The sequence below is a fragment of the Lipophrys pholis genome, assembly GCF_963383615.2.
Source record: "Lipophrys pholis genome assembly, chromosome: 2".
Taxonomy (NCBI): domain Eukaryota; kingdom Metazoa; phylum Chordata; class Actinopteri; order Blenniiformes; family Blenniidae; genus Lipophrys; species Lipophrys pholis.
Window position 1 is genome coordinate 23,320,124 of NC_137636.1, and position 27,942 is coordinate 23,348,065.

At 40.9% G+C, this 27,942-nt stretch overlaps 1 protein-coding gene across 1 annotated transcript; it reads right to left on the reverse strand.

Moving 5' to 3' along the window:
• Nucleotides 1-1,709: 1,709 nt before the first annotated feature.
• aldh1a3 (aldehyde dehydrogenase 1 family, member A3) lies at nt 1,710-27,942 on the reverse strand. The gene is made up of 13 exons (XM_080492501.1): nt 27,784-27,942; nt 27,557-27,661; nt 26,964-27,104; nt 22,774-22,903; nt 16,703-16,764; nt 13,382-13,510; nt 11,542-11,655; nt 10,815-10,917; nt 9,855-10,039; nt 8,770-8,934; nt 7,656-7,813; nt 2,166-2,240; nt 1,710-2,069 (listed from the first exon to the last, which is right to left on the reverse strand). Exons 1-13 carry the CDS (start codon nt 27,880-27,882, stop codon nt 2,000-2,002), a joined length of 1,536 nt encoding a protein of 511 aa, XP_080348627.1. The 5' UTR covers nt 27,883-27,942; the 3' UTR covers nt 1,710-1,999.

Here is a 27,942-nt window from a genome sequence, read left to right on the forward strand (position 1 = left end):
CGCTGTGGAGGAACGTTGGCCCACTCATCTTTGCAGAATTCTTGTAATTCAGGCACATTGGAGGGTTTTCGTGAACCGCCTTTTTAAAGGTCGTGCCACAGCATCTCAATAGGATTGAGGTCAGGGATTTGACGAGGCCACTCCAAAGTCTTCATTTTGTTTTTCTTCAGCCAGAGGTGGACTGGTAGGATGTTCTTTTTCTGAACTGCGGTGTTACTTTTACGCAAGATGTAATGGAACACAGACCTTCCAAAAAGTTCAGCTTTTGTCTCGTCAGTCCACAGAATATTTTCCCAAAAGTCTTGGGGATCATCAAGATGTTTTCTGGCAAAAATGAGACAAGCCTTAATGTTTTCTTTGCTTAGCGGTGGTTTTCGTCTTGGAACTGCCATGCAGGCCATTTTGGCCCAGTCTCTTTGTTATGGTGGAGTTACGAACACTGACCTTATCTGAGGCAAGTGATGCCTGCAGTTCTTTAGATGTTGTGGGGTCATTTGTCACCTCTTGGATGAGTCGTCGCTGCGCTCTTGGGGTAATTTTGGTTGGCCGGCCACTCTTGGGAAAGCTCACCACTATTCCATGTTTTCGTCATTTGTGGATTAATGGCTCTCACTGGCGTTCGCTGGAGTCCCAAAGCTTTAGAAATGGCTTTAGAACCTTTTCCACACTGATAGATTTCAATTAGGTTTTTTTTTCTCATTTGTTCCTGAATTTCTTTGGATCTCGGCATGATGTCTAGAGCTTTTGAGGATCTTTTGGTCTACTTCACTTTGTCAGGTAGGTCCAAGTCAAGTGATTTCTAGATTGACAACAGGTGTGTAGTAATCAGGCCTGGGTGTGGCTACAGGAATTGAACTCAGGTGTGATCAACCACAGTTATGTTTTAACAGGAGCTGGGGGCCTGGAAAACAACTTTTTCACCCCGGTTCCTAAGGAGGAAGAAAGATGTCACCAGGTGGAAGAGCTTGGATCAGAGGGGCAGAGCCACCTTTCAGTGCAGTGTGTGCTTTTGTTGGAGTGAGCTGTAACTTTTGAGATAAAATATTTTTCTCTTGTTTATTATCGGTAGGAAGGAAAGACTTTGTGTTTTTCCATTTTGTTTGTTAGGCAAGTTCTCCCTCTGATAGAATAGGGTGACTTTTGTTTTTTTTGTTTTTGGAGTAGAGCTCACTCTTAATTTGTTAACGATTCCTAATTTGTTTGTTGAACACGAGAGCACCATGTAAATAAATTAACTTTTGCACTGAGAACTAGTTTGTTGTGGCCGTTTTGGCCCAGTGGAGTGATGGTAATTTTATATTGCGCTCTAGTAGCTCCTAGGCTGGGGCGTAACATAAAACAGACACTTTGGGCTCAGATTTATTCAAGATCAGTTTACCACCATGTATTCATCAAATCATCCATCAATCTACCCATTTATTCTTTCATCCATATGTTCATTCATTCATTCATCCAGTGGAGTCTTGTTTGTACCAAAAGATGATGACCTCTTAATCACTCCAAAGTTCAGACATTTTTCAACAGCACTGTGAAGAATTTATATTTTCAATAATTTTTTTTATGAAACTGAGGTTAGATAAATTGTGTTTTATTATATAATTGTGGTTTGATGCAGATAATCACATTATGCATTTAAAACAGCACATTTTAAAGACGTCATTGACTTTTCTTCCTTTCATCTCTCTGATGAACTGAGCTCTAACCTTAGCTTTAAAAAGTATCAAACCATCCACTTTCTTCCAGGTAATTTCAGATCCAAATAGTGAGATGTTCATAGAAAAAAACACCAAACTTTTAAAATACAACATTACCTGCTTCTTTTTTTTTTTTCTTTTTTAACTGTTGAGTCAAATCCTATCCTCAGCTACACAAGTCTTTTTGTACCCTGGCACACTGCATAGAATGATATATAAACCTAATCCTCCTTGCAGCAGAATGAAGGCAACAACAGGAGTGAGTCGTGATGAGGCCACATGTGATGGAGATCGCAGAGAGCGTCTCATATGGTTTCTCTCAGTTTGATGGTCACTGTTTTCACCTCCGAGTACTCGGCCAGAGCGTACTGTCCTCTGAGGGGACAGAGACAGCCATTGGTTCAGGAAAACACTGTTATTGTGTACAATTAATTAAGACTTCTGACATGTGAAGGAACTGCAGGTTCTTACAGCTCTCGTCCATTGCCTGACATCTTATACCCGCCGAAGGGAGTCTGTGCATGAAGGGCGTTATAGCAGTTTATCCTAAACATGGAGACAGTGAGAGAGATGTGGTGTGACAATGTTAGTGGTTATTTCATCAAAGTACACACATAAAACCTCTTGAATACACTCAACATTTAAGATAAGCCAATCAATCATTAGAATTGGTCTTTAATGCATTAACTTTGACGCGAAGCTGGAAAAATTTCACGGCCCGTCACTTATTTCCTCCGTTTTGGCATCAAAACAGAAACGCCCCTCTCTTCTGATTGGCTACGGGACAAAATCCTCTCTCCTGATTGGCTGTGAAATACATCAATCTCAGATAAGCACCGCCTTTTTCTCCATTGACCGAAAGCACAGATCTTTTTCACCAGATAGCTCAGCGGAGGGGAGCCGCGATGTGTGATTTGTAAATGAAGAAAACAATCTGTGACTTGTGTGGAAGAACTTCACATCGATACAGGAGCACAAATATGTTTTTCACCAGATGTACTGCAACAATTGGAGGAAAAATATCAGCATGACAGTTTTTTTAAATCTGTGACTTGTAAAACAGGATTTCTGCACCTGTAATTAAGAAGTTTTGACTTGTAAGTGTGGTGTTGTATTTGTGGAGAGAAAATAATTCTACAGGTACGCAAAACTATTCTACAGGTACACAACTTACGGTACACAACTACAAATTCACTTTTACAAGTACACAAACCTTCACAAATAATACCTCCATAAACTCAAGGCCCGCCGCGTCATTTTATGTGGCCCGTGAGGGCTTAAAGGTCTGATTGTCTTAAAATATATACAGTATTGTTTTCTATAGACGCGCAGTGCACACCTTGGGGTGCGTGTCTATTGGAAACAATACGGTCAAACAACAAAACGGAGGACAACCCTTCTACATTGACCATAAACTACATTTCCCACCATGCATGCCGATTGGATTATTTTTATAATACTCAAGACGTAAATTTGCACTTTTGCTGCAATCTGGCACATTTACAATTTGTATATGATTGTTCATTAGTGTGTGTTGTCCAGATCAAATGAATAAATAAATAAATATTATATTACCCGTGAAGATTGCAGGAAATAAGCATCAATGCAATTTTCAACAAGTGGAATAGAGAAATACAAACGATCCCAAAATGTCCAGGAAGAGAAAACGTGATGCAGATGAAAGGTTGTTTGATGAACGATAGGAAGGAGAATACATGTTTGTGCTTCAAGGAGAAAAAACGGTTTGTCTTTAGTGTTCTGCGGCGTGTTGGTTGTCAAAGAGTGAAATATAAGTCCGCATTTTGACACCAAGCACTGACGTAAGTATCACAAAGTTAGACTTAACAGAGCAACGAGCAAATATATTTTATATCTATGCAAATACATGTGTAATATTTGTAATATGAATAAGTAATAAAGTCAGAGTTATTTAAAATTGAGGTTGTAGTTACATTTATTTTACAGCATATTTGGTTACATTTAGTTACATTTATACTGTCTCAGTTACATTTGGCCCTTTGAGGGCAGCCATTATGCTGATGTGACCCTCGGTGGAAATGAGTTTGACACCCCTGATCTAAACCAACAACTTGCCTACTAGATCCAATCCCCACTAAACTGTTTAAATATATTTTCCCTGTGATTAGTACATCAATACTAGATCAGATCAACATATCTCTAAAAACAGGTTATGTGCCACAAGCCTTTAAGGTTGCTGTTGTTAAACCTCTTCTTAAAAAAACCCACCCTTGACACAGGTGTCTTAGCAAGTTACAGGCCAATATCCAACCTTCCCTTAATTTCTAAAATCCTAGAAAAAGTGATTGCAAGTCAGCTATGTGACCATTTAAGCAATAATGACCTATTTGAGTCTTTCCAGTCAGGTTTTAGAGCTCATCATAGCACACAGACAGCTCTGGTCAAAGTTACTAATGATCCTCTTATGGCCTCAGACAAAGGACTGGTCTCTGTTCTGGTCCTGTTAGATCTCAGTGCTGCATTTGATACTGTTGATCATAACATCCTATTACAGAGACTAGAACACATCATCGGGCTTAAAGGTACAGCACTAAATTGGGTCCGATCATATTTATCAGACACGTTCCACTTTGTTCATGTTCACGATGACTCTTCAGTCCAGACTGAAGTTAAAGATGGAGTTCCACAGGGTTCTGTCTTAGGTCCTATACTTTTCACTTTATACATGCTTCCTGTAGGGAATATAATTTAAAAAAAACTCCATTAACTTCCATTGTTATGCAGATGACAGACAAATCTATTTTTCTATTTCTCTACGAGAATAACCAACTTTCTAAACTAGAAGATTGTCTTGAAGACAAAAAGGCTTGGATGGGCCTGAATTTCCTGCTTCTGAACTCTGAAATTATTATATTTGGCCCAAAACATCTGAGAGAGAAATTATCTAAAGATCTGGGATAATGGGAGTGCCAGTCGCCACTCTGCAACTCCGCCAGGGATCCCGACGTGTTCGCGGAGGAGTTCTGCACGCCAGCGGCCCAGGCTAACTGGAACCAAGACGCCCTTGTGGACATGTTCGTTAATGGTCTCTCCAACTCCATCCTTGACCTGATGGCCTCGTTGGAGACCCCAAACACTTTGGAGGAAGTCATCACTGTGGTGGCCCAGATCGATCGCAGGCAGCAGGAACTGGTGGAGCGCCTCCGTGAGCAAGGTAGTCCTGTCGAGCACAGGAGCTAGCGCTTCCCATCTTCCCCGGATTCCCAGCACCACAGTTCGGTCACCTCCCCCTCTCCCGTACCAGAAGCCGACGATCCCATGCAAGTCGGCAGGACCCGTCTCGATCCAGAGGAGCGGGAGAAGAGGTTCCGCAACCGTCTCTGCCTCTATTGCGGCAAGGTTTTCTAAAAGTAGAATGGGAGGCAGAGCTTTCGGCTCTCAGGCTCCCCTTATGTGGAACCAGATCCCAATTTCAGTTAGGGAGGCTGAAACGATCTCTACGTTTAAGGCGAGACTCAAGACTTTTCTATTTACTAAAGCTTACATTTAGGGCTGTTTCAAAACACCCACATGTGTGTTCATACAGGCACATCAGAAATGCTGCCCTAATGATGTCAAGTGGGGAAATAACCTCTTTCTCTAGTAGTGGATACTCACTTGACCCTCCTCAGATTTGTTTGAACGTGAAAATAAGAATATCGTGAATTGAACGGCAAACTCTGCTATAAATCTGAGCTGGAATGCAATTTATGGATTAGAATGTTGTGACCGTATCTTTTCGTAAAAGTAGATGATTCCGTTCCTGTAAATTCCAGGTGGAAACTGATCTACTTCCAGTGATATATACGCGTCGTCAGCGTTAATGGTCATCTCTTCTTTCAACAGGTATGACCAAAAGTGACCGGAATAGCTGCATTTTCCACTGCGACAAATGACAGAAGAGAGGGAGTAGACCTGCCTTTCATCTGCAGCAAAAGGAACTTCTATGTATTTGGATGGAGTCACATCCAATCTGTAAGTTTCATTTGTGCATTCTGTACGTGGCACATAAAAGATTAAAACCTCGGGGCAATTGGAAAATTTGTATGTCTCTGCCACGGTTCCGCATTGGTGGCATTGCTCGAGGCCTTGGCTTTCATAGATTGTGCGGCGAATGAGAGAAGTAACAGAATCACCTCGAAGAGGCATTGAGAGGAAGATGATTTTTCCCAGGTAACTTAAAGTAGCTGTTTGGAAAGTACAGTCATCACATCTTATCACATGATGAACCTGAAGACCAGACTGAACATCACAGTTAATCAACCAGTCGAGGACATGTTCTATCAAGTCAACAGGGTCATTACCCTGAAACAGGTCCAGTGATGGCATGGCATTGCACAATTCAGACAGGACTGGAATGAGCTCTGATGACTGAAAATACCGTCCTGGCTCATGGAGAGCTCTTAAAAACAGGCTTGTAAATCCAGTAGTGCTCGAAATCTCTATCAAGAATTGTCGTGAATGAGGACGGAGCTTCTCTCTGACAATTTCCAAGTTCAGAAAAGCTTGCAGTGTGGCATTCATCCAACAGTTGTTGTGATAATTATCAAATCTGCACACAGATATTAACTGCTGGCTGGACTGTCTGCTGTTCTGGGTTCCAGCACGTGGCGGCATCCGTGTATTATAGGGAAAAGCCTCAGCTCCATGAGGAATATTGTGTTGTTCATGAGAGCTCTCTGGTAGATAGAAAGAGACTCTATTTCGACCAGAGACATTTGATGGAGAAGGAGCAGCTTCAGCTCCAAGAGGAAAAGAGTTTTTGTTATCAGAGTCTTCTGATGGAGAGGGAGAAGCTTCAACTCCACAAGCATCATTTGATGTCGAGAGATCAGCTTCAACTTTAAGGAGAAAGGATTCTTTTGCACCAGAGTCCTCTGCAGTATATCGGGGTACAGTGGGACTAGGGGCTAGAGCTTTAGCTTCTTGGTCTTTTGTCGGAGCTGCACTTTCTTCCTCTTTGTTGAAATGCTCAAAGGCAGTTTTGATGAGCCGTGTGACGGCAGTACCAAGCACGTAACCCAAAAGTAGGATGGGCATTTTGCATTTCTTGCTGAGAGAATTTCTTTCTTGCAAAGAATGTTAACTGAAATGTTCAAGGAGACACTAATCCCTGCTCTAACATCTGGCTTCCATTACATAAACGACAAATGATGTCTTGTTTTGTTCTGTGACATCACAGCCACATTCTTTCATCTGGTCTTGTGACTGCAGTACTTCTTGTTGCCATGGTAACAGTCAAGCACAGTGTGGGGAATCTTTTCATAAGCTTTGCTAAGAACCTGGATATTATTGGTTTCTCATCCCAGGGCTTTCCAATCTACCTTTGTGTTCACATAAACAGAGCAGAGTTTGTTGCATATAGGTTAAATCCTGATTGTAGTTATGTGGCAAAATGATATAAAGACAATTAGTTGCCTCTTCTTCCATCTTTTTCGGCAGTACTATACAGTAGCAATGTTTTGTGAGCCTCTGGCATCATCCATCCATACATCCATCTTCTCTACGGCTTTATGTAACTGAAGCTCATGGGGGCCTGGAGCTGATCCCAGTTCACATTGGGGGAGAGGCATAGTCCACCCCGGATGAATACACATGTTTTTAGACTGTGGAAAGAAACTGGGTGACTTGGACAAATAGCCAAGGCACACAGGGGGAACATAGAAAACCCACACAGACAAACAGCCAAGTTTGGAATCAAACTGTGGGTGGAGTCATTGTGACAGGAGATTGCTAACGACTAAACTTAGTCCTGTTGCAAAACAAATTTAATAAAATGGATTTGGAAAGGTATCAGATTTATCTCCAAGAAGCATTTTTGAAATCAAGAAATAGTTTCACAAACACATATTTTCTTGCTTTTGTTGCTCGGTTCACTTGTGATTTAAAAGTGACACATCAAGATATTTCCCTCTCGTGATGGGATCATAAACGGGGACTTACCAGACGGTGCCAGTCTCCAGAGCTGCAGACACAGACAGAGCTCTGTCCATACTCTGTGTGAAGACTGCAGACACCAAGCCATACTGCGAGTCGTTGGCTCTGTCTATGACCTCTTGCTGGCTCTTAAAGCTGAATATACACTGCACTGGACCGAAGATCTGGAAGAGGGAAAGACACACAGGGAACACAAAGTCAATGAAATAGAACAACAGTTTACACAAGATAAGTGTAAAATATTTAATTCACAGCCTTATTATCTACCCTAAATATGTTAATGTAGATAAGTATGTGATCATGATATAGTCACTTCTTTTATTTATTCATTTTTACACACACACACACACACACACACACACACACACACACACACACACACACACACACACACACACACACACACACACACACAAAGAACTAACTTTGTGAACTGAAGCCTCAACTTGACCCACACAAGGCAAGGCAAGGCAAGGCGAGGCGAGGCGAGGCGAGGCAAGGCAAATTTATTTATAGAGCACCATTCAAACACAAGGCAATTCACAGTGCTTTACATTGAAATAAAATTAATTAAAGAAATACATATTAAAGCTTTTGAAGAAATTAAAGAATTGCATTAAAACAAATAATGAAGAAAAGTATAATAAATAAGGTAAGAGATTTATTAAGATAAGTTTAATAAGTAAGTAAAATCAATTTTTTATTCAAAAGCCTGTACATATAGGAATGTTTTAAGTCCTGATTTGAAGAAGTGAAAGTGTCAGCAGTCTTCATGTGTTCCGAAAGTTTGTTCCACAGGTCAGGAGCGTAGGAACTAAAAGCTGCTTCACCTTGTTTGTTTCTGACTCGAGAAGATGGTAACTTGTTTCTGTTCTTGTGGATTCTGCACACTTCTTGCTTCAAAGGTAGACAATTTGCCTGCATTTTTGTTTTACACAAAACACATTGTAGGGATGTTTACTTTGAAAATATAAGATGTGGTAGGTAAGTGAAGAAGGTGTCAAGGTTTTGTGTTTTTATCAAATTTTAATGAATTTTAATTTGCACTTCAGGTACACTTCCACAAGGGGTCAGGCTTCACCTCTACACACAGAGCTGACTTTTAAGAGCGAAACAATACCTCTTCCTTTGCAATGCGCATATGGTCTTTGACCCCAGAGAAGATGGTGGGCTTAATGAAGAGGCTTTTCTCAACTACAGCTTCTCCTCCGCACTCCAGTCTGGCTCCCTCGTTCTTCCCACTCTCTATCAGATCCAGAATTTTATCAAACTGCTGCTGATCAATCTGCAGAGACAATCAGTCAGAGAGGCAGAGAAGGAAACGAGATGGTAAAATAAACATCTGAAATCACCAGGGTAGTACGTGATTTACTGGTTAAAGCTATATTTTACTCTAATTTCTCCATACACAACAAGAAAAAGCGCCACAATCTCTTGATAACATCTTTAAAACTGAGACTCCACAAGGAAAGTTACCTGAATAAAGAAGGAGCATTACACTCAAATGCACATTGACTACATTTGTCCTGGTGAAAGTTAGTGTGGTTAAGTATAACCATCTCCATTACAAGCATTCCAAGAAGTTTTTTTGACTGTTCCCACTGATGGCACATATTTTGAAAATTACAGTGACTAAGGCCCTGTCCACACACATCCACACGTCACTATGAACACGGCTCAAAATGATGTAGTACATGTGCCAGGCCATTAGGTGGCACTGTAACTCTGCAACAGAAATAAACCCAAAACACAGAAGAAGACACAGAACAAAAACACGTAGAAGACGACAAGGAGAATACGCCTGCTCATCTTCGTATTCAAGAAATCCGACATATCGTCATATTAAAGTGACTACCGTCAGCAGCTGCTGCAGCTCGATCTGGAGCATATAGTCCGCCATTGTTATTGTCGGGGGGGTGGGGTTATAGGTCAAAATGTGAGGCGATGACATCATTGTTTTCAGCAAATGTGCGTTTTCAGGCTCCTAAAACGCCGCACCATGTGGATGATGGGACAAAATCGATGCGGTTACATAAAACTGCATTGCCGTGTGGACAAGGCCTTAGATGAAAGTCGCCTGTGACGATGGTATTATTTCAGGAACTGAAGCAGGCCAACCCTTTTTCTCTCACTCTCAACATCGCAAGCTAATCAAGTAAGCTAGGTGGCTAAACGCTGTCATGCGGCTAAACATGCAGCTCCAACCTGTGGTCCATGTGATGTCCGAGGGTCCAGGGGGTCTCCTATGACAACCTTCTTGGCGTTTTCTATGCTGCGACGCACAAACTCGTCATGAATGGATTCCTCCACGAAGATGCGCGACGCAGCCGTGCAGCATTGACCCTGGTTATAAAACGCTCCTTTCTGGGTTTCCTCCACTGCCATCTGCACTGTTGAAACACACACACACACACACACACACACACACACACACACACACACACACACACACACACACACACACACACACACACACACACACACACACACACACACACACACACACACACACACACACAGAAATTACATCATGTAGTCTGTGGACTGTTCAGATCTGTGGAAAAACACAGCTTGGAGTAGTTTTACCTCACAGCTAAGAGATAATGGCGATTGTGATGATGACAATGAAAAACAATGTTTTCATGCTTTCACCCTGGTCTGCGTGAGCCCTGAAGGATCAACTACGAAAAAGGCCAGAAGTTAATGAAGCCATTGAATTGAGATGCCATTATTTCTGTTACTCATCACTGGTTTTTAGCGGCTGACTTGTTGGAATCCTCTCCTCTTTGTTGTGAGAGGACAATAACAAATCCTTCAACACATTGTTTTGAGACATGGCGAAATTGAATCAAATCACAGATTTATGCTGTTTGAGTTTCAAGGTTTCACAGTTGTGCCTCGGCTGTTCGAGCCGGTCGTCTCTCAAACGGAAGTTTTGAAGTTCGATTCACCATCTCCCCCTGTCCACGTGTCAAAGTGTCCTTGAGCGAGACACTGAACCCCAAACTGCTCCCAATGAATGGACTGAGCGCCTTGCATGGCAGCTGCCTCCATTGGTGTGTGAACTGTTGAACGTGATTAGCAGTGTAAAGCGAATGGGGACTGTTGAGTGAAATCCACTTACCCTTTACAACAGAGAAGAGAACGGCAAACACTTTTACTCACAGTCACAGTCAGCAAACACAATGCAGGGGTTTTTTCCTCCCAGCTCCAAAGTCACTCTCTTCAGGTTACTTTTGGCCGCTGCTTCTTTAATTAGCTGGCCAACCTGCACACAAACACAGGACATGCTTTGCTGTAAGAAGCTTAACAAAAGTATGAGTGACTAAGGTTTACACAAAGATGAAATTTAAATTTTTCATAAACGACTTCCAGTGATTTATTACTTTCAGTAATCTGTTACTTACAGTTATTTAATGCTGATGAACAAACGTAAATCCTAACAATAAAGTAAAAGTGACAAAAGTGAGAGCATTCATAATATTTGCATCAGCAAACAGATCACAGTTTTTTCTCAGAAGTATAGTTACAGTCACATACAAGGAGAAGAGAAACACAAGACATACGAGGGAAGGAGACGAGCACGAGACAGGAAGGGAAGACAAAGATTGTGGTAGGACAATTGAAAAACAATAGAAGAAAGGGAAAACAAAGGAACTGACATGACTCAATGTCGGGGTAACACGAGGAGCAGGGAACACCGGGAAGTTAGAGACCAAGAAACAAACCTTCACACTGAACACTCCTGTTGTGACAGAAATGACTTTCATACTGCAGCACACACACACACACACACACACACACACACACACACACACACACACACACACACACACACACACACACACACACACACACACACACACACACACACACACACACACACACACACCTCTGTGGAGCCAGTGAAGGCCACTTTGTCGATGTCTTTGTGGCTGGAAATAGCTGCTCCTGCTGTGGAACCGAACCCTGGAACAATGTTCACCACTCCTGGAGGGAACTCAGCCTGAAACAGCGCGGCAGAGAACACGTTGATGCTGTGAGATGAGTCACGTCAGGATTACCATAAAATGACTTTTGTTTCACCAACAATAATGCACAGTAGGAAATTAATTCACAGAGTTCTATGTTCTATAAACAACAACCTTTAGGAAGGAGGTTTAATTAATACAAAGCATTTTTTCCCGACCTACTAAAGCTGCACAGGTATAAAAACAGGTTTAATTGCTTTAATTAATATGGGATATTGGGCGTGTGTTCCAAATCACAGGAAATGAAAAAAAACAATTTTATTCTGATTGATTAATTTACAACAGGGATGTGACATACAATGTCTGAAAACAATTGCATGTGTCGTTTTGAAAACCAGGTGTAAATCAGCTCAGCCTTTAGCAGAGATGCTGCTGTTACTGTAGTAAGAGACATTTTTTACCTGTTTACACAAAGTTTCAAGTGAAAATGTATCAAAACACAAAACCCCCATCTGATTGCTTCTGTTTGTGCATCATGTGTATCAGTCATGGTTTTATTCTAAAGTGATTACTGTAATTGTATTGTATTGGATATTGCAAATTTCTATTTTTTTAACTTCTATATTAAAATCTTGTTGCACTGTTTTATTGCTTATATTCTCTATTTTCTTATTTTTATTCTATTTTGAGTGCCATTTTCTATATAATCTATATTACCTAATTCTCTGTTCTTTATTTGGGGTGATTTATATATATAGTATGCACACCGTAAAAGGGCAAGCCGGACAAAATTTAGATTCTACTGTGTGTCTTTCTGCTGTATGTACAGCAGAATTGATAAGGAAGCTCACGTTGACTTTAACTTCACACACACAATGTATGCAAACTATAAACACAATTGATTTGGTTGAGCAAATATTCTTAGCCTATTCTATACAGGAAGTGAAGTGAATTATGGGGTTTTTTTTGCGCTCGACCAAGTTATGGCTTACAGAATAGACACAAAGAAATCCCCAAGGGGTAAAAGAAAAAAATATTAGTTTACTTTATTGTTCACATTTTAACATTCAACTTTTTTTTCTGTCAAAGGCAACGAATGTTACTGATCTTAGAAGTTATGTTATTGTTGCATCTATAACATCTGTTCTTCCCAGAAGTACGACAGTCAACACTGGTTGGTGGCAGAGACAGAAAAAGAACTGAGCATAAGTATTACAGCTGTTACACTGATGAAAATGTAGTGAAAGTAGTATTGCTGAATAACACTTTGGTAAAATTACTGTAGCTTTAGTGACTTAGAAATATTTTGGGATCTATAGATGTATTATCAGTAGGAATAAATGTAATTGTGATTTATAAAGCAGCGAAATAGACTGAATTGCAGCAAAGTAACTTCTAACATAATAACAATAAATTATTTATAATTTCTAATACATCCACATCTATTATTATTATTATCATTATTATTATTACTATTATTATTGTTGTTGTTGTTAAACAATTAAGCAACTCTCATCTACACAGTTTTCCCCCCAGACAGGTGTATTCTATTTTTTTTTTCCAAGTGTAAAACCTCATAAGAATCCTCTGTTTATACTTTGTTACACTTGATGGAAACTGTCATCATTAAATTGGCAGCGGTGCAATCACCGACAGGATTTTGTGAACGGAGGAGGACATCGAGAGGTTTCAAAGCCTAAACCTCTCTCAGCCTTCGGCCCGGATCAGTCCCACGGTCCTTGTTGAGCCTAAACATCAGACCTCTTTGATGAGCGATCCAACGTGGAGCGCCGTGAGGGGGGTCTGCTCTGCTGGCTTAATGACCACAGTGTTTCCACAGCTCAGGGCCGGAGCAATCTTCCACATGAACATCAGCAGGGGAAAGTTCCACTGGTACAAACAAACAAAAAAAAAAGCTCGCAATAAGAGGACTTAACATGTCAAATGTGTGCAAAATAGGACACAATTCTCGCAATCACTAAAGTAGTGAATTCAACGATTTGTTTTCGGAGTGCACCTGGAGCTAGGAAAAAACTGACAATGTGAAATGTTTGCAGGTTGAAAACAGCCGAAGACCTTCAGACCGGAACAATGTAGCAGTGCTGGTTACTGTCTGTAATGTTCACGGAACAATAAACCAACGGCACTAAAAGATCTAACAGAAATATTAAAAGTGGGATGGACCATAGTTTGTGTGGGATCTTCTTCTACAGACAAATGTAACCAAAGTTGAGTTTTTAGGGAACGGAGTGTAGCAAAAAGGAGATTAAAACAAAAAGTCCAGACTACCTATTGGTATTATGCCTTTGTTATTTGCGGCACTGACACGTATCACACTGACTGAATCTTGAAAGGCCAGAATGTTTGAGTGATATTGTATGGCCGTAATGTAGAGTACATTAAAAGTCCAATAAAATGACAGACTGGAGGACAATAGAATCTGATTTGTGTAACAAAATAATACCACTGCAGTGGTCTTCATCGTCCATATTACTGACGACATGCGAGGCACAAACTGGGGTTGATAATCCAGGCAACCCTCATATCATCAGAATTTTGGATTTCCCAGAAAACTTAATCACTCAGATGTTGATCTGGACAGAGTAACCAGTCCAATAAAAAGATCTCCAAGTCATTGGAAATGATGAGATAATTGAAAGCAAAGCTATTGCGAAAAACACATCATTTATTTTCCAGTTGCTCGTTTCCACATTGGGAACCGGTGGACAAATAATTGGGCACTAAACCCAAATTACACAGCAATACATGTGAGTGCTGCATGTTTATTATTTAGGCATCGTTAACTTTAACAGCACTTTGGAAACCCTCTGTGCACCATTAGGGGATCTCGGGATCACAAGTCTAGAGAAAGGTTTCCTGTTTTCCTCCGACGGTGACTCATGCCACGCGGATGCCAGCAGTGCTTTCGGTAATTACACAACCTTCGACGGTATAAACCTAATTTTTATGATATAATCTCCCAAGTCAAACAACAGCCGTTTTGTTTAGCTTGTTACCCCGAGCAACATTAGAGGAGCAGGCTCACGTTCAAAAGATAAAAAAGTGAACAGCTCAATTTGGTCATGATGCTGAAATTATGCGGAGTCTGTGGGCAACACAATGTGCTGAATATGAAACAGTGGTCCACTAGAATGATCACAGTTTATAAAGAGGTGTGGTGTTTTGTTCTGTCTGTTCATGGTTTGTTTGTGCAGTGTTTCCCTCATGGTGTCTTTTCTGGTGTTCCATGTCCTGTTGTGCTGTTCTGTCTTCAAGTCATTCTTTTTTTTTTTGCCTGGGGTCAAGTCTTATTGATTTTATTCTGTCATGTTACACGTCTGTCTTACTTTGTTCAAGTGGCATTGCTTATGTCCTCTTTGTCTGATCTTGGTATTAAATCTCTTAGTCTGGTCCGGCTAAGCTTAGGAAGAAATTTATATGACAACGTTTCAAGTGAAAACGCATCGTTTTTATGTTTCCATTTCTGAAAACATTCTCGTTTATACAGTAACGTTTTGAAAACAATCTCCGTTTACATGGAAATGGCAGAAATGCTGAAAATGATGTCATTTTTATGTGGGGCCACTAGTGGGTGCTGTTGGTTGTTTTTGTTGTGAAACTACACACATGCAGTCAAGAACAAATCGCTAGAAACACTAACAATGGGAGTACACAGACATCCGTATGGACAGACGACCAACTTGGATTGTTACTATAGTGAATGTCAACTATAAAACTACTATGTCCCCGGAGAATGTTTATATCTTATATTTTGGCTAACCTTTTTATCAGTGTACTACAGCTGTGGTGCGCATGGCCAGTAGGCGCATTTTTAGAAAAGTTTCATGTTGGGAGCCGTTTTAAAAAAGTTGCGTTTTCAGTGGCTCGTGTAAATGAGCATCCAAAACATGACAGAATTTTGCATTTCACTTGTGTGTAAACGGGGCCTAACTGTGTACTGAACCATGTTTTCCTGGACTTGAAAAAAATTGTATGATTTTACTCCCTCAGTGTCTGATTCATATGCTTGGAAAGAAATGTGAAGGCCCACCTGGACAGTACTGTGTAGGTTGTCCTGACATAACAAAATGTGGACTCCACCACCTTCCTTCAGAACACACATCCTATCAGTGACTGATATATTGGATCCAAGTAGGGCTGGGCAAAAAAAAAATCCATTTAATCGATTTATTGAATTTGTAGCCAAAACGATTCTTATGTTGCAAATTGAATTCAGTTTTTCAAAAATGTTCCCATTCTGTTCTACCATTCCTTGTGGGTTTCCGTAGTTGCTGTTTCACTTTTGCTAAAACCTGGGTTAAAGCTTGAAATTTGTTAACTGACAGAGCCTTTTAATTTTGAGATTGTTTATATGCATTTTAACTCTGAGGACAATCACAGCAATAAAGTTGCACTTTTGACAAAATATCATGTCTGCAGTAATATTTAGGTGCACTGAGAAAAAAAAGGCCAAATCGCCGAGCCCTAGCGCCAACCAAACTGGCCAGCTCTCATTCCCCATCCTTGACCCTGTCACTGCTTCACCCCTTCTTCGTTATGACAGACACTGATCACCACAGTCTGGGGAAACCCCACTTCCTGCTTCAAACACATTTTGAAAAGACAAAGTTGACTTTCTGCCTCAAGTGAAATGCTGACCAGTCTTTCCATTGTGGGAGGAAGCCATTGAAAATGTGCTCATGTCCAAGGAGAACATGAAAACTTTCCGGGGGAAAGACCCTGGCCAAACATTGAACCATCTCACTGTGAGACAAGCGTGCGAGCCACTGTGCCAACACATCTCCTCCACCCAGGACCGTATATGTACCACATCCAAATGAAAATGTTGGAGGTGAAACCATTCAAAGCTTGTCACGCACTATACACAACTACTACACACATTGTTACAATCTATAAACAATGCTGTTTCTGTGTGTATTCTGTTTATATGCTCACCGGTATGTATGTGTTTGTAATTTTTTGCAGAAGTCCTTTTTGGGCCAAAGTCATATAACTCGTAATAAGAATCCTAATTAAAATATTACTGTTGAGAAATGCAAACCACATCTCCTGTGGACTTACGGGAATGATGGCCCCGCAAACGCCAATAGGCTCGTGTTTGGTTAAACACAGGAAGGTTTCATCTGGGGAAGAAAAGAACAGAAAACAGAACAGTATCATCAGCTTGATACACGATCCCCGAGGTGGCCGTTTATATAGAGATGCCACCAATGTCTTTGTTGTGGTTTTTTTTTTTTTTTATAGTGGATTGTATGGTATTGCTTTGTTAGTTTCTTCCTATCACTTTTCAGACTTGTTGAACTAGATATATGTGTTATGTGTCTGTGTGTGTTTTTTGTGTGTGTGAGTGTGTGTGTCTGTGTGTGTGTGATGTCTACTCGTGGCCTTGCATGCTCGCCACATTGTTTCAGTGCAGACGGGCAAGGCAAAACCGTTTGGTAACAAAAAAGCAAAACCAATGTGTTTTCACATTGAGACGTTGGCGTGTAAACAGGGTTTTAATATCTACCTGGATGTTCGCACAAGCACATCTGTAGATTTTCCAGAGAGAGAATGCTGTGAAGCAAAGCAGCAGCGGCTTTCTGGGTGAAAATGTCTTGAGGTCAGAGGAGAATTGCGGGATTGGCTTGTCATATAACACCAGGGGACCTGCTTAATAATGAGCATCAAGTCTCCAGGTTTTCCTTCCATTGTTTACAGAAGCTATTTCCCAAATTACCCGTAATGCCAAGAAGGTTTCCGTCAATAATATTTCCATGGTAGCCAGATATCCTTCTTGTCACTCCACTAACTACTGAGAGTGTGTACATGACATGAGACACGGTGAGCTGTGAATAGACGTGTGAGAGTTCGAGCTGATAACTGGTCGGACCTGCCTCCCAGTCTGCACGCTGACCTTCTCCAGTTACTGATGTGACTGATGTGAGACCACCACAACAGAACTCCTACGGTGGTTCTTTCTCCTCCAGTCGGTACATAAACGCACGTCCAGCTGGAGATTACTGAAAGGCTGCTGTCATGGATCTTCAATTAAAGTCAAACTAAAGATCTTTACATTACAATATCAAGATAATGTGGTGCTTTGAGGCGGGGTTTGTAAACCTTTGCGACCTTCTGCATGAATTGGCTATACAATGTGATCTGATCTGCAGTTTTACGACATGTCTTTGAATGTTGCTTGATTTAATACATTTGATCTTCTTGATCTGTTCATCCGTCTCTGTTTTTACACAGACGACCTCTGTCTTAATCCAACATCCTTCTGTCCTCAGCACACGTCCAGACTCAGCTGCACCTGGTTTTTCTAATTGCTCTGGAAACTGACCAACGTCTCACCATAGCAGGTCTCACTGCTGTGTAATGTACTTTTCCTTTCACCTGTCTGTCATACATCAGTGTTCATCAGTGCTGTAGTACTCGAGACAGGTTTTGATCTCGAGGCCACATTTTCAAGACTTCGGTCTCAGCCTCAAAGTCTTGGTCTTATCTCGGGTTAGGTGGTCCTGACTACAACACTAGTGTTCTTAAACTAATCCCACATACATGTCTTTCATATTTCATGTCCATTTTGAGCAAAGCTGATCTGCATTTTCATTCAGAAGCAAAAAAGCAAAGAAAAAAAATAAATAAATGCTGTCAATGAAACCAGTTTCATCAGCTGCAGAAGTGGTTTGACTTACAGTAAAGTAGCTTTATTGGCATCAGAATAGAAATACAAAGGGGTTTTAAGGACTTAATGTCACGGTTGCATTGTTTCCTGTTCCCTGCTTCAATTCGACAGTCTCTCAGTCTGTGTACTGTCAAATTTTCTAACTTCATTGGACTATTTTCCTGCTGATTCTGTTCCTGTTTTCACGACCTTGAAATGAAGACCTCAGAACCGTGGATCTCATCATTTCTCCTTGATATGAGGTATTTATCAGTCCACAATCTGTCCACAAATAGAGCCTGTTTCATACTGTGGCTATTCATAAAGACAATCCATTGTTGGAAGTGTTTCATTAAAGACACAACACTGTGCTATGTTAATGTTGCGCACACATGCGTTTTTTCACAATTACCAAATATGTGTTCCAGATTTCACAAAGTACTGGGATGAGTTGACTGTAATTAATTCATGGGCATTTGATAGTTTGATTTAATACATCTGAAAACATTAATGATTGTGTCCGTTCTGAACGTGTTTGAAAAGGAGGTGGAAACCAGCTCAGCCTATGTTGGTTTATCCTTTTCCCCCACAGTGGACTTTGTGGCAGATTATCACCTGGACTGTGTCCCAAATTCACATTTACTTGCAATGATGCCGGGAGGGGTTTAGAAAACTCTCTCCACTGTGTCCAACTCCACTGTATCACAATTTCACTAGAGGGCTTGGCGCTTCATTTGACGGCAAAACACATGCAAATGAATGCAGAAACAAAGCCGTTTGTAGCAGATCGTTCTCACATAAACGGCATCAAAACCCAAACAACATGCAAACCAAAAGCGAGATCTCTCTGCGAGGCCATGCAAGTTAGCGTGCTTTATTAATAGATCAGGCCCATTGTTTGTGTATAAATGGACTTAGTTAAAAATGTAATCACATTTTTTTTGGCGAGTTCATTCACAAAACTGGGACATCAAAAAGTTTACATACTTCTTATAATATGTGAGAAATGTGATTACTTGATTCGATCAACAGATGAAATGACAATGGCTTTTCATCAAAGCTGTTGAACACGACACTGAAATAGTGATTCACGATTGTGGAAATGGTTACTCTCCAGTATATCGTAGTTAACTAAGGCCACGTTCACACAATATTTTGGGGGTCAGTTTACTTGGCCATGGTGCTCGGAGCCGCTGAAAACGCAACATTTTGAAAACAGCTCTTAAGGAGGAACTTTTTGAAAACACCGTCTCCATGGAAACAGAGAAAAATCCAACTTTTCAGACACGTCGCCACTGCGCTTGTATGTGTCAACGGGCATCGTTTTCAAAAAGATGTCGTGTAAATGCTAAACTTTAACGTAGCTAAAATACAAAACAGAATATGTTTTTACAACATTAAATAGGGCCTAAGAAAAAAAAAACAACAACCCACATTCCAGGTCACATTCACTACGTGCCAGTAGCCCACACTAGTCTTCCTCAAACAACCACCCAGTTGTGTGTCTCATCTTAATAACGAGTAGCGGGGCTGCTGGCTGAGTGGCTGCCAGCTGGAGGAGGCGTTCAGCCAGCACTGATCGTTAATCCTCTCAGACGGTTACACCTCACTGATCACTATCTCAGCGGCTTCCTCTTCCTTTTGTCCCACTGTGCCTTTTGTCTCTCGCCACTCTATTAGGATCTAATCGGGAGGAAAAGGCAACCGTGTTTTGTCTATCTGCTGCCCCGCAGAGGACACGCAAAGCAGGAGCTGACAGGAGGGGGAAATATCAGCGGGGTGGATGAAATACCCACCAGGGCTCAGACCTGCGGGGGCAATTGTTCTCTTGGGTAGTTACATTTATGGAACGTTTAAAAGGAGAATGTGTTCTACTAGTTTATTTCAGTCATGCTAATTTTCATTTGTATGGCCCTTTTGTGTCATTTTTTTATTCAGCACACTAATTAAAAAGTTGTTGCTCTCTGTCTCTGTCCTTTTCTCTTCCCTGTCCCCTAACTTTAACAGGAACAGCCAAAAGACTCCACTTCTGTGTCTGGTTCTGCAGGTTTATTCTTGTTAAATGGAAGTTTTTCCTTTCCACCATCTCCGATCTCTGTTCATGTGGGATTGTTGGTTTTTCTCTGTAAAAATTACTTTGAAATAACACACGACAACATTTTTAAAACGATCTCCATTTAAATGAAAATGATAGAAACGGTGTAGTTACCATGCCAGGCCACGAGTTGGAGCTGTTGTTAGTTTTCGTAGTGAAACCACACAATACGCTCTCAACATTAACAATGGGAGTACACAGACATTCGTATGGACAAAGGACCAAGTTGGATTGTCATTACAGTGACTGTCGATTGTAAAACTACTAAGTCGCAGGAGGATATGGACTGGGAGTCATGACCCTCTGGAGGAAACATTCTCATTGTCCAGCACGTGCAGAAGAACTAGTTTTTATGGCCGCGGTGCACATGAGCAGTAGCAGCAATTCAGAAAAGTTGCATTTACGCCTTTTCCACAGAGACGGAGTCGGGGAGTTCCAAAATGTTCCACCTTAATTACTCTGAGCTCCATTGTCATGTGAACGGACACACTAAACGCAATGAAAGATTTCCGTTTTCCCTGGAAAACGGTTGCTTAAATGGGGCCTAAAAAGCCTGTAACTCTCATGAAATGATTTATGGTTTCTAAGGATGTTAAACAGCTGAAAAGTCGAGCGGGTGGAAGGAAGATGCTCTATAATCGAGATGTTAATGCTGCGGTTTGACATCCTTCGTGATGTTGCCAGTAGTGAAAAAATACAAATCAGATAGAGAGACAGTAGATCTGTAACTCTCCAACAGTGTTCAAGTAGGACAAAAGTAACTGAAGCACATGAAACTTTTTTGAATGCCCGACTGGCAGTCAGTTTGCTTTAAAAAGGTTTATTAACACTGCTGCTGAATAAATCAAACGCTGGCATTCACAGAGATTTACCATGAGAGTGGATGTTAAAGGGGACATATCATGCTAAATCCACTTTTTTAGCCCTTAAATGCATGTTGTTGTATATTTAGAGTGTTTAGAAGTACAGAAAAGTTCAAAGTAGTCTCTTCAGGTGCTCCGTTGATATCTTTATATTCTGTTTTGGTCATATTTTGCAATCGGTTTCGATTTTTCTATTCTCTATTACGTTTTTTGAACAATGACGTCACAGTATTCTCAGCGGAACTGCCAAATTAGGACATCGACATTTCGAGCAATCCGCCATTTTTGTTTCTCGCTGCGATTTTGTAGTCCAACCGAAGTTACGAGAGGATAAGTCGAAATGTTCGGTTGTTGGATGTAGTAACCCACAAGCTTCGTTACACCGTCTCCCAGCATCAGAACCTTTTCGAAGTGCCTGGTTGAGTTTTATTTTTCACAGAAATGTACCCACATCTGTGGGTAAGGTCATTTTTGTGTGCGCGAATCACTTTAAGGACGACTGCTTCAACAACCTCCGCCAGTATAAAGAAGGATTTGCCGAAAGACTTCGTCTGATTGAGCGGTCAGTTCCTTCTATCTATGGAGACGACGAACAGAGCACCTCGGTAAGCTGTATATAACGCTAAAAAGTGTGATGATAAGACGTCCCTGTCATTGTTTTGTTAGCATTAGCAGTTGCACCGTCTTCATATGTTAGCGCTGTGTGCTCGTTTTAGATTATAATGTAACTTCTGTGTTAAATAGTCGTTGTAATACAGGCAGTATTGTAGTAGTGGGCATGGATGGAGAAGTTAGTGTAAATATAGTAACACACCATTGCGTTACATCCATATGAAGACGTTGTTCTGTAGGTGCATCATCGTCATTTTCATCTCGCTCCGCCGGGTCCGACTCTGGCTCCAACATGTATGGCTGGATGGACAAATCTTCCGTTGTTGACATTTTGTAAATAATGTGTGAATATAAAGTTTCTGCGCCGCTAGATAATTGTATCTGTTCTATCAAACTACAAAGATGGCCGAACAGGGTGACGTTGAACCGAGTGTCACCTCTGCAACCTGGAGAGGAGGCGGGGTATGAAGTGTCTCATTTGCATTTGAAGAGACCGCCCCAAAACGAGTTGCTCTCAGAAGCACATCAGAAAAGGGGTTGAAAAGGGGCCTGTGGAGCTATAATAATGAGGAATTCAGACCCAAGCATTGCAGTTTCGCATTGTATAGACCACAACTGTATGATTTATATGTAAAAAGGAAGGATTTAAAAGCATGATATGTCTCCTTTAAAGAACACAAACTAAAGTACCTAAGGAGCATGTTGCAAACCTTTTTGTTCAGTGAACACACACACACGCACGCACGCACACGCACACGCACACGCACACGCACACGCACACGCACACACACACACACACACACACACACACACACACACACACACACACACACACACACACACACACACACACACACACACACACACACACACACACAGGCCAAATGAGCTCGGGAGGCGACGGCAGACTCACCCACAGGAAGACTCTTTCCATGAATCTTGTCGGTCCAGCCTGCGTAGTAACGGAGCGTTTTGATGCTGCCTTCGAGGTCAACAAAGAAGGACTGCAGGAAAGGTTTGCCCGTGTCCAGAGTCTCCAGGGTCTGACAGATTAAGGGAAAATGAACAGTTACACACGTAATGTCACATTTCTGCACATTTCACATTAATATCTAGGAAAACATAAAAACATGGCGGAGAATAACTTCCAAAGGAAAACGTACAAATTCCATTAATGTAAAAATCTTCTTGGCAGTGATGTTTACAGTTGAACCTCAGCCTAAAGAAGCGTCTTAATCTTACTCAATATATTCCAGGTAGGCGTCAAATTACACAGAAGACATGATGATCTAATAGGTGTGGCAGTGACAGGCTTTAACTAGAGACTTTATTTACTCTAAAATGTCTAAATGTCTCTCCTTCGGCTATCATCAGCAATATCTTTTAACCCTTGATTGACTGTATTTGGAAATTGTTGCATTTTGTCTTTTCTTCCAAACATAATCGTACAGTGATGACAATCATATCAATAAACTGCCATTTTAAATATTGAAATAAGTGCTCCTGGTCATTTCCATCCACTCATACAAGCAAAGCATTTTATTTTTTTACTTCCTCAACTGGTTGATGTATTTAATTCAAAAGGAATTCTGCAAATCCATGCTTGAGCAAGTTTCCAAACAATATGCTAATGCTGTTAATAAGTCAAATTTAGGATATTCTTAGTAAATAATATTCTCTGTAGGACAGGAATCCTGTGAAAATGTATCTAATTTTGAGAGTTTATAAGCTATAAATGATAAAATATGTGTGATTTTGGTCAGTCTCATCCTTTTTAAATCTATTTTATAGTGTGCAAATGGCACAGTAATAAATATATTGTAGTGAAGTCTATGTTGCATTTTTATTGTTTCATATGAAGAGTTATTGTGAAAATCAAGGAAGTGGAGCTTTGAATTAAAACTTGCTGTGAGGTGGCAGCTGTTTAATTTGGTACACTGATCGAATACTGGAGATTGAGGCCTCGTCTACGCGATAACCTTTTCAAATAAAAACTGAAAAGTTTTGAATGTCAGTTTACACGTCAACGATGCTCAGACCCACCGAAACGCAACTTTTTTGGAAAACAGCTCCCAGGGTGAAACTTTTCGAAAAAGCCCCGACTCCGTCTCCATGGAAACGGGGGAAATGCTGCTTCTGCACATGTGCACCACGGCTGTAGTGAATATTTAGTCTGCACATGCTGGAATAGATGCACTATAACATAAATGCTTGCCTCCAGTGTGTCATGACTCCCGCGGGAATAACAATCCAACTTGGTCGTCTGTCTGAGTACATGTGTGTCACCCTGACGGCATGGCTTTGAAGCTAATGCTAGTTTGCTATCTGTCATGGTAGCATCACCGATATCTCAGCTCGGGTCTCGGTGTTGCGTCTGCCACTCTTAAGAAATTCTTTTTTTTTTTTTATCTATGTTTTCTTTGAAAATTTCACCATCTGCTTGGTGGCTTGGAAACTTGGAGCCTCTTGCCGGTCTGTTTTGGCCCACAGGCCTTATGTGTCACAATTTGACTCTAAACAGAATAGAATAAATTAATGGAAAGTGAAAGGAGCATCAATAAAACAGCTGAGACAAACATACAAATTAAACAGGTGAGCTAAGATTTATGAACACAGATAGTGTTACAAGCCGAAGGCTGTAGTTTAAATATATATGAACAAAGTAAAGCTTCAGAAATTGTAACTAATCTCATTGTAATCAGTTACTACCAAAAGTCCTTTGGAACAATTCCTCCAATCAATAATCTAATCAATAAAGTAATTCATGGATTTTACTTGTTGGTCATGCTTGATAAGATTCATTATTCATTATAAAAAAAAAAAAAAAAGGATTGTGCAGAAAAGAAACCAGCATCTTAAAAATCCACCTATAAACACAACCCTATTATCAGTAATGGAAACGTTCCACACGACTAAAACAAAACCACCGATGTGATAAAACCCTGCTGAAGTCCTGAATTAAACATCTATGAGCTCGAGGACCTGCCAGCTCTTCTCATGCAGTCTGCAAGTAATCCTCCAATTCACTGCTGGCCTGCTGCCGTTTGCTTTATTTCTCCTGGAATTATGTCCTGCTTGTTGGTTCATGATATCATGGGAGTAATAATGACAATGATAATAATAATATTAATAATAATAGTGGGGATTTAATTTGAGGCTGAGGTAGCTGATGATGATGTAGTTCCTCCGGGGAGAGGCTCAATCTCACTACCACAACATCACTTCATCCCTTCACCATGTTTACACATGAAGATGACTTTTAAATGTGTCCCATATAATTCATAGCAAAGTTTCACACTGAATCCACTTCACCTTCAAATGGTCTGAATCTGGTCCTGATTTCCTCCCAACATAGCAGGGAGTTTAGTGTAATTAGCCGTACCCCGCACACTACCCGTCCAAAGCATGTTTGCAATTAGCAGTCCCATGCAATCCGCCATTATTACTGCGCTCGCATCTGCGAGGGTTCATTTACGAGCCCTGATGCGAGCTGGCAGCGCAGCAGAGTGAAAAGATGAGATTTCATTCAAAACAATGTCCGAAGGCAGGGAAGAGAAGCGTCCAGCAGCAGGGAGAAGAGCGACGGAGCGGCGAGGACCCGTCTGCCGTCACACAGGCCAATCACTGATAAGAAGTCAGCACATCCACAGAAAATGTTTGTCTCTAATCTAATACGTATATCTTCTCTGATATATGTTCATGATTTCACCCATACATTAGTGCTGAAAGACCAGGATCCACCAATAAGCAGGTTTGTCTGTGCTTACTGTCGGCGGAAATGAGAAAACACATACTGCTCACCTCCTTATATAACACAGGAAAACAGCTGCTAATTTACTGAGTCTATCACTAAATTAATCATACTTTATTAACTCTTTGGGGAAATTCTTTTTATTTACATTACGGTACTTCAGGAAACTGACAGGGGTTAAGGGTCATGCTCAGGGAGCCATAATGGTGACACGTCTGCTGAGGGGATAGAGCCTACAAACTTCTGATCTGAAGTCCGCTTCTCCAACCACTGGGTCTCCACTGCCCTACTATTACACAACTACTTGTTTATAACACTAATACGCAGCATTAACTGTTTCTTTTTACATGTAATGCATTCAAAATAATGACATGGATTCATGGAAGAGCATGAGATTTGTTGTATTCAAGTTGAAATCTGAAATGCAAAACACTACCAGTATTGTTTCTCTAGGTCTTATAAATTTTGTAAATTAGGATCTTTAAAAATAAGGAGTTATTGTTAAACTTTCTCATTTGTGTTCATGTTTAAAATCACATTTATGAAGTTTAAAAGACTGAATTCATGATATTTCTAAATCCGAACGCCATCACACACACACACACACACACACACACACACACAAGCATTATTAAATTGGTGTTTATTTTGTGTTGCTGACTTTTGGAGATGTATTTTTGTGTTCAAAAATGTATCATTTTACTATTTCACAACTTTATTAGTTGCAGATTCATGTCAAATTCCATTTTAAGAAAAGATAAGGATCACTTATATTCTAAAACAAATACAGTGAACATTTTGGTGTGCACTAGATTCAACTGAAACATTTATTCATACTAAACTGTTGACCATGCAGTCCCTGCCACAGGCTTCAGCCACTCTGGTTTTACACCATGGATGATCACCATCAAATGTTAACTTTACTCTAGAAAATCTTAATGTATGGGTAGTTAGAATGCTTAAGACCCAAAACATGCAGTAAATACGAATAAAGGAGAACAAGCTTTTGCAGTAGAATTAATATGATGCATGCATTAAAATAGCATGCATAAAAAAAGAAAAATAAAGAATTCTATCATTTTCCCAAAAGTTTAGTTTTTTTTGCAACTTCTACTACTACTTCTATTCCCTTGGTTTATGTTTATTAATTTTAGGAATTACGTCGAAAGATTTTTTTTTCCAGCTTGACAAGAAATCATTCACTAATTTTTTCATCCCCAATATATTTGCGCGATTCAAGAATTTAACACTTGATTCCTCTGTCTCTCCACACGTTTGTGGACTAAAACTCGGCCGAGCTGCAGTGCTGCTGTCTCCCTGCGGAGCTTGCAGGGGTCTGCAGAGGGGCTCACCGCCAGCAGGAGCCGGTCCCTCTCCATCAGGTCGGCCAGCCTGTGCAGCAGCCTCCCGCGGCTGGACGCGTCCATCCTGCGCCACGGAGAGCCTCTCTGCTGGGCCAGCTTCGCCGCCTCCACCGCTTTGTCCACGTCCTCCTGAAGAAAGTTGACGAAATAAAGTTAACCTGGAGCATTCTCAATTATCTTAGAGAATGCGCTTTTAAAAAGGAAATGTTCCCATTTTTGCGCAGAATGTGCCGCGCAATGAGGTAAAGTGGGTAACATTATTCTTATTGTATAGATAAAAGTCCATATTGCACCAATTTCGCTAATATTACTTGCCTTATTGTTAGTTTTAATTAATCTCACTGACTAAAAATGACAATTACGCACAAATGGTTTTAAGCAGGAGGTGTAAGAGTGGCCAACCGTGTGCGTACTGAATTCAAGAAACGATGGAGTAAAAGAAAAGCTCGGTTTAATTAGGTTACTTTAGTTCGTTTCTGGAAGGGAAAATCAAGCCGAAACATGTCATTAAAAAAAAGTAAGTTGAAAGAAGCCTAATTTCGTGAAGAGCAGAAAAGAGAACCGCTCTCAAAGCTTCTTACTTTGTCCGCCTCTTGGATGTCACAGATCCTGACACCTGTCGCCGGGTTGAAGGTTGGAAACGTCCTTCCTCTGCTGGATGTCCGCCACTCATTGTCGATAAAAATCTGCAGAAAGTGCAAAATGTTTTTTTCTCTTTTTTTTCTCTCTCTCTTTTCTTCGTTGCGCAATTTAATACACAATGCGTAAAAGTGGATGCGCAGCATGCGTCACCCCCGGGGGTCGTTACCTTGGTGTGTCTGACTTCCTGGACTTTAACAGGCTGGGGTAGAGACGGAGCGGGGGGCCGCTCTGCCTCTCCGTTCTCTGCCGTGCCGTTCTGAGCCATTGTAGGTCAGCAGTCCAGTCCACAGACTGCTCCTCTCCTCTCCTCTCCTGTCCTCTCACT